Source organism: Lottia gigantea (assembly GCF_000327385.1).
Source record: "Lottia gigantea unplaced genomic scaffold LOTGIsca_74, whole genome shotgun sequence".
Lineage (NCBI taxonomy): Eukaryota > Metazoa > Mollusca > Gastropoda > Lottiidae > Lottia > Lottia gigantea.
Genome location: NW_008710478.1, coordinates 894,385 through 907,416, shown reverse-complemented (window position 1 = coordinate 907,416; position 13,032 = coordinate 894,385). Strand labels below are relative to the sequence as shown.

Genomic DNA, 13,032 nt, shown 5'->3' with positions numbered 1-13,032 from the left:
TCAAAGGTTAAGATAATTAGATATGTTAACTAAGGATGTCTCTGTAATACTATCTGTGGTAGTATCAAAGGTTAAGATAATTAGATATGTTAACTAAGGATGTCTCTGTAATACTATCTGTGGTAGTATCAAAGGTTAAGATAATTAGATATGTTAACTAAGGATGTCTCTGTAATACTATCTGTGGTAGTATCAAAGGTTAAGATAATTAGATATGTTAACTAAGGATGTCTCTGTAATACTATCTGTGGTAGTATCAAAGGTTAAGATAATTAGATATGTTAACTAAGGATGTCTCTGTAATACTATCTGTGGTAGTATCAAAGGTTAAGATAATTAGATATGTTAACTAAGGATGTCTCTGTAATACTATCTGTGGTAGTATCAAAGGTTAAGATAATTAGATATGTTAACTAAGCATGTCTATGTAATACTATCTGTGGTAGTATCAAAGGTTAAGATAATTAGATATGTTAACTAAGGATGTCTCTGTAACACTATCTGTGGTAGTATCAAAGGTTAAGATAATTAGATATGTTAACTAAGGATGTCTCTGTAATACTATCTGTGGTAGTATCAAAGATTAAGATAATTAGATATGTTAACTAAGGATGTCTCTGTAATACTATCTGTGGTAGTATCAAAGGTTAAGATAATTAGATATGTTAACTAAGGATGTCTCTGTAATACTATCTGTGGTAGTATCAAAGATTAAGATAATTAGATATGTTAACTAAGGATGTCTCTGTAATACTATCTGTGGTAGTATCTAAGGTTAAGATAATTAGATATGTTAACTAAGGATGTCTCTGTAATACTATCTGTGGTAGTATCAAAGGTTAAGATAATTAGATATGTTAACTAAGGATGTCTCTGTAATACTATCTGTGGTAGTATCAAAGGTTAAGATAATTAGATATGTTAACTAAGGATGTCTCTGTAATACTATCTGTGGTAGTATCAAAGGTTAAGATAATTAGATATGTTAACTAAGGATGTCTCTGTAATACTATCTGTGGTAGTATCAAAGGTTAAGATAATTAGATATGTTAACTAAGGATGTCTCTGTAATACTATCTGTGGTAGTATCAAAGGTTAAGATAATTAGATATGTTAATTAAGGATGTCTCTGTAATACTATCTGTGGTAGTATCAAAGGTTAAGATAATTAGATATGTTAACTAAGGATGTCTCTGTAATACTATCTGTGGTAGTATCAAAGGTTAAGATAATTAGATATGTTAACTAAGGATGTCTCTGTAATACTATCTGTAGTAGTATCATTTCTTTAACAGAAATAGCTGAAAATATAAGAGTCAACATTCTTCTGATATATCAATAATAAAACCTGTATTGTGAAACAAAATCTTTTCATGTATCTATAAGAAAATAAGAAGCATTAATATGAAAAGTCATCGTAGGAAATTCAAAAGAAAGAAAGTCGTGCTCAGGTATCGCTTGGTTTATGGCCATGGAATAAATAATAGCTAACTTCCAAAATCAGATTATCCATCATTAACCAATCTAAAATTATTTCTATTTTCCCACTGCCTTAAATTGAAATTCTAATGAGTTCAAATCAGATTGTGTCACAAAATTATTGTGTAACTAGCTAGAAGATTGCTTCACGAAATGACAGTTTTCTGTGATCGGTTTTAATGTTGTGGTTGGTATCTGGGCAATATGCAATGGCGTGGAATTACATCGATTTAATATTTTACATGTATGTATATATGATATTATACCAATTAGGTTATCATCCATGATCCTTATTTCTCTTGTAAACACGTTCTCATGGAGAAAACATACATTTTCTTAAAATAATCGATTGCCTAAGAATGATACATGACTTAATCCCTTCACTGGTTTAAGTTACAAAGACAAAACCTGAAAAAAACTTTTTCTTTATATTGGAGTATCTCCCAAGTTTTATAGCTAATTCCACTGGTTTTACAAGAGATTAAAACACAAATAACTCAGAAATTCCTCGCGATACCCGGACAGTTTTATGACTTTTTAGGCTAATTCAAAAATTTAATTAAATCACTGGATAAAGAATGCGTTTCTCTAAATTACAAGTCAATTTTTAAAGTGGCAGTATGGCCTATTTACAGAGTATATTTTTAAATATTAATACATGTATTATAGTCGTAATATAAGGATGAGGTGAATATACGACTAGAGATGAAAGTTTTGTAAAAATTTCATAAAACAAGGCTTACTTCCTCCAAATTAAATCTCGATATTCACTAAAATCCACATAGAGTTGAGAATGGAAGATTTAATCAACAATGTATACCACAATGTGTTCTCAATATTGATATGTGGTTCCAAGTGGATTATACTTAATTGCGACATTGAATATCTTAGTGAACTAAGAACAAATTCAAAATTAAAATTTTTCCATAACCGAGCTAATAAATTACATTCTTTTAACAGTTTACCGAGAAGAAAAAATCAGATACATGTAAATACAGTCTCCAAGTTCCATGAAAGATCTTTTGCATCTCATCGTAGTTGTTTAACCCCAGATCTCCTAGTTGTTATGGTAGACCTATTATTCTGTACTGCAGTTGCCAGCTTAGGTTTCATGAAAGTTTCTGTATCTAAGGGAGATAATTTGATAACCTTCAAGATCTTGGCGAGATGAAGGAACCATAAGTGTACTCGAATTAGTTCTGAGACTGCGCCTCAAACCATATCAGTCAAATCCTACTGAACGAACTTAATAAGTGATAGGCTTATTTTGATTATGTTTTTCCGAAAAAAGAAATATCGCTGTCTCAGATACTGCGATGCTGTTCGTCTTCTGACTCTGAAAAAATGAAAAAGTTTAAATTTTAGTCAGCAGATGAAAGTCTGGTGAAATTATGCCTTAAACCATTTAGGCTAATACGACTCTACCAGTTAGACCAGTGGTAATTAGCAGACATAATTATTGGAGAAAATACGTGATAGACTTAAAATGGCTGCTGATTCTAGAATTGGTTTGGGGCATTCTTTTATATACAACATGTGTTTACAATGTACCGTCTGCTAGCTTGTCCTTGGTCTCTTGGAAATGGTCTTTGAGGACGATCTGTTGCGCAGTGGGATGGGTTGTTAGGGCATTGACGCCATGTGCATGATTAGCTCGAACAAATTGTGGTCATAGGTTCTGAAGTATGAGATACGATGTTAATAAGTTAAGAATTATACCGGAGGCACACGTGGCTAATCGCAGAGTCAACTAATCCTATCAAGGAAAGGGGGATAATCTGATTTAGCTTCAACCAGAAAATTAATTCTCAATGCTTCAAGGAATCAGAAATTGTAATAGACTTACGACCACCTTAACGAAATTAAAGTATGTAGCCGTTTTCTGTTTTTTACATGGTTCTTTAATCACGTAGGATTGGTGACTCCTTTACAGAGGGATATTTTGTTCTAGAGTTGCTTCTTAATGTCCTATTTATACGTCACCTCAGTGAGTCTCTTAAATGTAGACTTGAGGTACTGGCACGTGAACGGTGTCTGTGGACACGTCAGGAGACAAAAATCTCCAGTCGGTCGTTTTTCACTATGTCCATAATCATGTGCGTATCATACATATATGAATCTGATACGATGATAATGCCCTGTCTTGAAGACAATAAAATAATCGGAGAAGTATATCAAAACATATTTGATATGATAAATCCTGTCAGCAAATATATATTCTTGTCGTGGACGCGCGGGTACACGCGAGATTTTATTTAAGATCAAGACTTCTCTTGTGCTCTCACATATCTCCTATATCTTACTATTGATGTTACTAAAATGGGCTAATGAATTGGAATGGAGTTTTACGTCCTACTGCCCAGCTTAAGAAATGTTGTTTGTTATACTCGGTAGGCCTATTGCCCTTCAACGCATTTGTATAATAAGAGCAGAATAATACTTTTATTTGAATAGCATAAAAATACAATGACAGTTATTCGATATATCTCAGTTTGAATTATGGATCTTGCTTGCTTTTCACAGAAAATCTTATCCAATTATCTTTGAGAGATCTTGTCAAATTTGAAGAGCCAATGATTTCCTACTTTATCAGTAAAATTCACAAAGTTTTTCTAAGATTTCCTGGCAGATTTAAGATGTTTTTTTTTTCGATCAAATTTTGTTTCTTTATCCGTTACAAATTCCATAAATATGTTTAATAAGAGTTTAAGTCTGGTGCAAACCTAGCTGATTATTATATCTGATCTCGGGTGGTTATTTCACGCCAAGTTCCGGCAGATGCAACGACAGCTATGAAAATAACTTCATAGTTGAATCATTGTGTTTCGTTATGACAATACCCCGGGCCTCTCTCGCGGAGTATTATCGTAACTTATGATTGCTGGTTAAAGGCAAAGGATACAATCGGACCACAGAAAACTGCCAATGTGCTGAGAAATCTGTCAGCTATTGGCACACGATATTTTGTTATGCGCAGGTTTTATTCTAACCAAAGAAATCTGCAAGTAGTTGTTTTGCTCTTCTCCCATTCTGACCACAAACACTCAATACTGTCACCGTTCTAAGCACAATCTGCTAGGCAATTGAGAATAATACATTATTCTGCCAACATTAAGGTCTTAAAATTAAGTTTACAAACTTCGACATAGCTGTCAGACTCGATTCAATGAATCCTTTTCTAAGTAGTGATACGTGCAATTAGTTGAGTCTGCCTAATAAGCTATTATAATTACTCGTGATAAAACCTCTCGTATATATCCTTGAGATTAAATCAATACCAGTTCCGGACAAGAAGAACAATAAATATCGGAGGTTTCCAAGTTCAAATCATAATTAACGGCGTGTGTAATCTATCGACTATTCCGACAGGTCGAGACGAATTTTTGCAGTATATGTAGATATAATTCTGCAAAGTTTTTGCTTAACTTTCATTCAAAACTCAAATGTGCCTCATGGATAAACTGAAATAAATTAAGGGTAAATTTCAAATAGTCAAACGAAAATTAATTTAACATCAATTCTGTGTCCTCATTCAGCTTGCTTGGAAAGAGGGGGGAGCAGTTTACAAGCAAATATACGGTACGTTATTCCCTGATTTGAAATCCTGTTGGGCTTATACTGATATATATCTAAATTTTGTCCTATCTTATTAACCTTACTGATATATTCTGTACTCTTATCAAGATAATAATCATACTTGTCAGTGGGTTGCCAGGACAACCGTGCCGTAGGAGATGGAATCGAGTTTTACTTTTCTGCACTTGATTGTGTTAATGAATTGAGCAACATTATGAAGTGTAGAGTAAGGGAAATTTTGTAAAGACAGTGGATTCAATAAAAAAAAAACAAAAAACTAATGAAACAGACAACAAAACTATAATTCAGTTCAGATACAATATAACAACATTCAAAAAATATATCTTCAAAAAATATTTCAGTATCACAGATAAAGATTATTAACAAATGTTTTACAGTAGCATTATATAGTTGACACTAGTTTTATGAAAAAGTACAAATTTAACACAAGGACAAAAGACTTTTTCAGATAACACTGGATCGAAAGTAGACAACAAAATGAAAAAAAGTGTATAGGGCGATGTGAAATTTTTTTGTTTTTTTAACTCAATACATTGTTAATTGTCATCAACTGTTGTTGATGTCATCTAATATTCATGACACACATACAAGGATTGCTAATCCTTTCAGATGACCTGATGCAGCCAAACTAGGATTTATCAACTTAGCACGGTTTGCAGGTCAATAGTTAGAAAATTGATCACCCACAAGTCATGTAACCAACAGAAAGCTTGACTCTTAAATTGAGATATTTATTGGAGTTGAAGTCAAATGAAACTAAATGATTAGTTGTTACATGGTGATCTATTAAAATTTTGCCAAAGAATTTCCATCACAGGAAATTTTTGAGTAAAAATGACCCACATTTAAATGCAATAATAAGTTATGTCAGTGTCAACCTGATCTAAGGTTTGTTTGTGTTTATAAATAGTACAAATAGTTAAGGAAATGCCACACCATAATAATCATGTCCAGGACTATTAAAACATTTATAGGAACATAACAAAGCTCGAACCGGTACTAAACCGGACATATTTTTCACTTTTATATTCTGTTTGGTGCTAATGAACTGAACACACTCGAGCCACGTATTTAAAAATGATTCACCACACAGAGCACATTTACTAGATTGTGATAACATGTCCCTAATATCGGGATAATGGCGGATACGTTTCCGTAAATAGGACCACCTGTCTTTTAATTCCTTCATCACGAAGCGAGCCGTTATTTCTTTTAAAGCTAACACTTCTTCCTCCTGTACTGAATGAACTGGGACATGTTGTAACAATGGATTTTCCTCACAATGTAACTCTTTTAAAGGTAGATTTGCAATTTCGGTTGGAAAAATTCTAAGTTCGTTAGCTGCAATGTCTAATATTCGTAATTTGTAACATTTCCCAATACTCTCTGGTAACTCCCTGATTTTGTTCTTTAGTAAATAAAGACGTTCTAAGTTGTTTAAAAAACCAAATTCCAGAGGAAGACTGTGTATTCGATTCCCTGCTAAATGTACTTCTATTAAGTGGGTCAATGCACAAAACTCTACTGGTAACTCTTCAATTTTGTTGTTGTCAATACTTAAAAATTGCAGATTACCCAGTCGACAAATTTCAGGAGGCACTTGCGTCAGTTCATTTCCATTTAAATTCAGAAATGTCAGGTTTTCTAGACTGTCGAAGAATGATGGGTTGATGGAATAAATTTTGTTTCCAAACAGATGAATTTTCGTCAAACTGGTCAAGAACAGAACACATTCTGGAATTTCTTCGAATTCGTTGTTTCCCAAATTCAAGATTTCCAACTCGAAAAGTTGACTGACTTCTTCAGGCAAATCTTTTAATTTGTTGTTTTTCAAATCAAGATGTCGAATACCTTCAAGCTTACCAATCAGTTTAGGTATTTTTTCCAGTTTTTGATTGTTTAATTTCAGATGTTTCGGTTGAGATTTGAGAAATCGAAATAAAAGCGTGTCCGCCATTGTTGGTTGCTAGAGATATGCAGAGCTAGTGTTTCTGGTTTAGTTTCGTATAAAAAACTAGACTTGAATACCATGACTCAAACTACAATCGATCGATAAACGAATTTCCGGGCTGATCGATTGAGCCTAAAGAAAATACTGATTATCAAAATCTCGTTATCCACTCAAAAAGTCATCAAAAGAAAGATGAAACATCTACATGACAATATAATTATTAACCCGAAGTGAAAATCGTAAATCAATACAACGAAAATCTCCTTTACATTTTATAACCTTTAGAATAAGACGTCGACTTACAGCAGAACCTCTACAATAAGACCACGTAAAAATCATAATATAAATCCTATAAATTATTGTGAATAGATCTTCAAACATTCCTTAGTGGGCAATTCACTTTGGTAACCTATTTTCAAAAATTGTTAGCACACTGAGATGCATTATTCTGAAAAGAGAGATCCGGAAATGATATTGTAGCAATGTAAATTGAAAAAATGCATTGCATCAACACAGATTGCTGTAAAAGATCTTAAGGATCTCTTTGTCTGTCAGAATTCGACGTGTAGTGTGTAAAGTTTTCAGTTGTCTGTTTGAATAGTCATTATAGTATCAAAAAAATAGGTTCGTTAAGCTACTTGTAGGTGGACCTTGATCAACTCTCTATAGGCTACAACGATTTATTCCGGATTATGAGCAACCATAAACTTTGGTCGACTGGAATTATGAGGAAATTTGAAATTTCCGAAGTCACCATATTACAGTATAGGCTGCACTTTCAAATGAATCTAGTTTCATACTTCGCTTGTCGACCAGTCAATAGTAATATTTTCAATTTTCTATTCCAGTGCGATACTATCTGGAGTGGTGATGCTTGTTTCTCTGAAATGGACGTTAACTTCTCCTGACAACTTTCCAGAAGTAAGGATCGAAGGTAAAGAACCATCGTGTAATGCTGGTCATAATGACGATTTGTGTCCATGGAAACTGGTATTTTCAGACATGGCGAACAGACTGCAGTTATTAGAAATGGCGTTCAAGGATCAAGTTGTGGCCAGACTTTCCATAGAAAGAGAGGTCAGCAATCAAAGCTACGTGAATCTTCTCTTGGACAAGAAATTGGCCGCCTTCCATGAACGTCTGGATAACATGAATATGAAATATCGTCTGCTAGAAAGAAGACTGGATGAGATTTCGTCTAGATTATACTCTGATGGTATGTTATCATTTCTTTCAGTTCCAGACGAACATAATCTGAATATATTTACATCTGTATTTTATCACTGTTGATATAAGACTAATGTAGAGCAAATTTCGATAGAATGTTGATTGTTATATTTGATCTAACAAGTCTCAAAGTATCCCGACAAATCTGAATATTCCCAGTTCCTCGGACGTGATGTATCTCTCAAATGGCCTTGGATTTTATCTTCTTTTCTGTACTGGCTGAGCGTGAATTCTTTCCTTTCTATAGAAAAATTCATATACTTCAGATAAAGACATACTGTAAATGTAGTGTATTCATATTTTCTATTATTTTTATCTTAGAAGAGTCTCAAGATAATAGCTCTAGGTTAATAGCTTACTAGCCTAATGTCTAGAATACTTTGTACTTCTGCTATAAATTAATATATAGTTCTGTTCTATTTTCAAATCTGTTCTTAACTGGAATAATTGCCCTGCTCTTATCCGAGCAACTTATACCCTATACAGACAGACTAACTCTGAAAATCATCTATTGGAGTCTGTGGATGTTGACAGTTTCTCGGACTAGATCATTGCCTGCCAATTGTATTGATATTATACCAAAAGTTCTATTCACTAATTTTATTCAAGGGCAGAATCAGGTAAAGGGCCGTAACTATATCAAGGCAAATAAGGCAAATGCCTCAAGCCGAATTAGACAAAAAAAAAAAGACAAAAAAAAAAAACAATTTGTTTAAAAAAAACAGGAATTTTGCCTCATAGAAAATAGACCCTGGGTACAGCCCTGAGTTAGAGTTTTTGGAATTTTACGTCATTTGTTTGGTTGTGTCTAACGATGGTCGGTGTTCTAAATTCTGATGACGGTAGTAAAATACTGTTGTTTGTTTACAAATCAATGTATATATCTGATATATTTTAGAGTCTCTGGGTTTCCTAGTCATAGTGCTAATAATAATAGAGGTTATAGTTCGAGTCAAACCCCAGGTTCAGTTATTACAGTCTAAGCTAGCAGACAGGAAGGTCGAGAAAAAAGACGAGAAATCAGAGAAAGATTCAGATAAAATGAAGGTATGTATGACATTCATACCCAACTTATTAGGGCTTTTGAATTGCAACAACATTGTATGAATTGAGTCAGCTGAAATTTCGAAATTTCAAATGTCTTGTGGCAAAATCCAAACGTTCTTTCCCACTATCCACTGTGGCTTTAAACCCTAAAACACCCCATGCACGCGAATACTACAATGTGATCTCATTTTATTTCAGAATGGTAATGGGGTAAATTATTCACCGAAACATGGATTAACTTTAAAAAATGAACTTTGTGTGATTGTTTTTAAAAAAGATAATAATAATATCATATCAACTTTTATTGACGTCACGTTGAAAAATCTTGAGGACGTCAAATTAACAGTTCCATCTCATTACGTCATAGAAAAACACGAGATGTTACGTCAGTTACCACGTGCAAAACTATATCTGGTGGTAACAGAATTAGAAGAAAAATCAACTTTTGGTTTTTGTCGACAAACCAACAGTGATATGCAGATTTCTACAATTCGTTTTGTCAAATCCTTGGGAGGTTGGTATTTTGTTCATCCTAAACATTTATGCTCTTAAAGATGGGTTCCCTTATTTCCATTTATGAAAATGTAAATGGTAATACTTATATGAATAGAAAGTAGATGTGTTCTAATGACTTGGAAAAATACTAGTTTGTCTCACATGTCCATAATTAATTCATAATTAGCTAAATTAGAAGAGAATTAATTTGGCTTCAAGCTCTATCAAACGTATGAAAAATTCGACAATCTGATTTCTGAAAAGTGACGTAGGTGAACTTAAGAATTATGGACTTTTTAAACCAATAATAAGACTATACCCTCGTGACAATAATGGCATTATTTTCACTTTTCCACCTTGTCCGTCCCTATAGATTTGTGAGAAAAAGAAGACTTGTCCTGTGACAAAATAATGACATTAAATTATATAATCTTCCGTGCCCCTCCCTGTAGATTTATTTGAGAAAATAAGATAACAAGGTAGACAGTGTTCCATTAGTACTGATCAGAGTTTATGTCAATAAAGTAATGATATTATTACTCAAACATCGCATCATATTGATATATTCATGGGTGTCTGTCTGTCATATTACCTATATCTCAAAACACAGTGAGTACATCATCGGTAACCCTTAGCCAGACTTGATTGTTCGGAGGGGCAAATAATATATCTAGAGTGACTATAGTGTAATTTCGTTTAGTTGCAATAATGGAATTGGTCAGATTTGTTCCCTGTAGCTACGGGTCTGGATATCAGCTTTAACTGAAAGCGAACATTAACTTGTTAATCTGCGATATTAGTTAGCTCGAAGAAGACGTTAAAGGGACGGATAGGCCTTGACCATTATTTGACCAATCATACATTACTCCCAGAATTTTTTTAGCTGAGCTAATCAGTAATGGTGTTCACAGCTCACCGTTGAAATTTGAGCCTTCAAATCCATGTGTGTCGAGAATTATCCACATTTGAATGTTAAAGAAATTCTGTGATAGGCCTATATAGAAAAGACATATTATATAGAAATAGTGAGTAAAATTCCTAGTTTGAAGTATTTTCTAAAGAATTATGTGTAGGGAGAATACCGTAGTCTTCAGTTTGAATGATACCCTAGTCAACTCACTCCTCCTTCTTTAAGTCTGAAACCAAACTTATGTAGAGTTCGGTATATATTTCGATTGAAAATCGTCCAAATATTCTCCAAGATTAATGGAGATCTTCCGTTTCATTCTGATGAATTATCAAATCATAGGCAACTTGCCAAAAAGTCAAATACGGTCGTCGATAAAATCGTCTGAAGAAGATTGAATTATTCAGGAAACGAAACTAATATTTCAATAACTTTTAAATTATAGATATTTAATTTGCGTGTTTTGATTCTCTGTATTAACAGCCAGGCTGTGGTTGATCTGTACATGTCTTGATTGATCGCGAATTCTTCACTCAATTTATTTCTTGTTCCTATAGAATATTTTCTTTATCGTATGCTTAATGTTCAATCGACATATATATACACATATATAACACAGTACTTATGCATTAAAGATGGGTTTCCTTATTTTTTAGTATCAAATTAAGCAAACTATTTGATTAATTGGTGCTCCGAATGAATTATCGTAAATTTTTAATAATATCATTATTTTCTTATATTGTGTGTAATTAAGAGTTTTAACCAATCATAAATGTCCATGTATTAGGCTACAGTCTGGATAAACAAAAAAAGATTTTTGACCTTTCTTGATCAGTCACTCATTGGAATTCTGCTGGAAATTCTCTTCTAATTTAGCTTATTATGAAAAAATTATTGACAAGTGAGAAAAACTGGTAAAAACTTCTACTTTATATTCATATAAGTATTAGCATCTTTAAAGGGATTGTGGCTAAATTGTGTTCAAAACATGTCTATTCCGAGTGAACGGCCATTTTAAAACACATAATATCTGGATAATTTTTTTCTTTTCAGCTCAAGTAATAGTATTGGTGGCAAACGATGAAAATTCCAAGAAACTAACAGCTCATTCACTGTACAATACGTCATTAAGATTCGTCCAATCACACGACATCTTACAAGACCTAGCAACCAATGGCAGAGTGTTTAGCATGTGGCGGGAACTTTCCTCACATCAAATGGGTCATTTTAGGAAAACTATCAGGAATGTTTTAGGCTTAAAAATTCCAAACCGTTGACCTTCCAGAAAAATTCAATTATTTGAACTTCTCACCCAATGAATTTTGATGGATATTGCCTAGGCGTATGTTGGTCAGGTGACTAAGTTTGAAAAGGATTGTTAGGCCTACCCGCGGTCCAGGCATCAATGTACGTGCATTTCAGGTATCGGGTATTATTTGTATTATAAGCAACCACTGTATATTCCTGTATAGCAGGTCATAGATAAATATGCACATGCCGGGATAAACAATAACAGTTTATCATTTAGCAATACAATATGAAATCACATATTTCTGCAATATCTATATTTACGATTGTCTGTCTTTGCATGTGCATACAAATACTTGACCTACTTTGAATTATTGGAAGTATTGTACATAAATAACGATACGATGTAAATATTGTTGAAGACAGACTGGATAATCCTTGTTTTGATCGGGCATTATATCTTAACATTTACCAATATTATGTCTAGAATATTTTCATGTTTTAAGAGCATCTCGAACGATACAGGACAGCTAATTATTCAATCATATGGAGTTTTAGAATTTTGACACAGCCTCGATTGATCGAGTAGGTTGAAACTGGCCTGTAGGTGGATATTTTGAATGGGCTTGGAATAAAATTATTTTGATTTTGAGACGTTTACAGGCTCTGTAAAATACACCCCTATTTATTATATATGCCTTTTTCTTGAGGCTTCCTGTTATTCATAATTATTATATGGTGTAACTTTTTTTTTGTTCCAAATAAATATTTTCTCAAGAAATGTTGTTACATGACAGATCTGGGTCTTTAGTTTGCGAACTCCATGTGATGCCCAGATAAAAAATCGAATAAATAGTCGAAATAGTTGCCTTAGTTATGACATTTAAAATAGCGATTCATTTTGTTCATAGCCTAAAAAATTGCACGGAAGAAAATTGTTTTCTGTTTTTGATACACCGCGAATTGTAACATTCTACCATTAAAGTAGATGTCACAGAAAAACCCTATATATCCATTGTAGTCTGATTTTCTCCAGTATAGAGTTATCTCCCATATTCCATTTCAACAAATCTGAGAGAAA

General features: G+C 33.2%; 2 protein-coding genes across 2 annotated transcripts; one reads left to right on the top strand and one right to left on the bottom strand.

Moving 5' to 3' along the window:
- Window positions 1-5,337: 5,337 nt before the first annotated feature.
- Window positions 5,338-7,033, bottom strand: LOTGIDRAFT_221760 (hypothetical protein; the record flags this gene model as incomplete). Its single annotated transcript, XM_009066223.1, has 1 exon — window positions 5,338-7,033. One exon carries the CDS (start codon window positions 7,031-7,033, stop codon window positions 5,996-5,998), a length of 1,038 nt encoding a protein of 345 aa, XP_009064471.1. The 3' UTR covers window positions 5,338-5,995.
- A 996-nt stretch (window positions 7,034-8,029) lies between these two features.
- On the top strand, window positions 8,030-11,980 carry LOTGIDRAFT_168339 (hypothetical protein; the record flags this gene model as incomplete). Its single annotated transcript, XM_009066222.1, has 4 exons — window positions 8,030-8,243; window positions 9,153-9,301; window positions 9,500-9,815; window positions 11,757-11,980. 4 exons carry the CDS (start codon window positions 8,030-8,032, stop codon window positions 11,978-11,980), a joined length of 903 nt encoding a protein of 300 aa, XP_009064470.1.
- Between the last annotated feature and the right edge of the window lie 1,052 nt (window positions 11,981-13,032).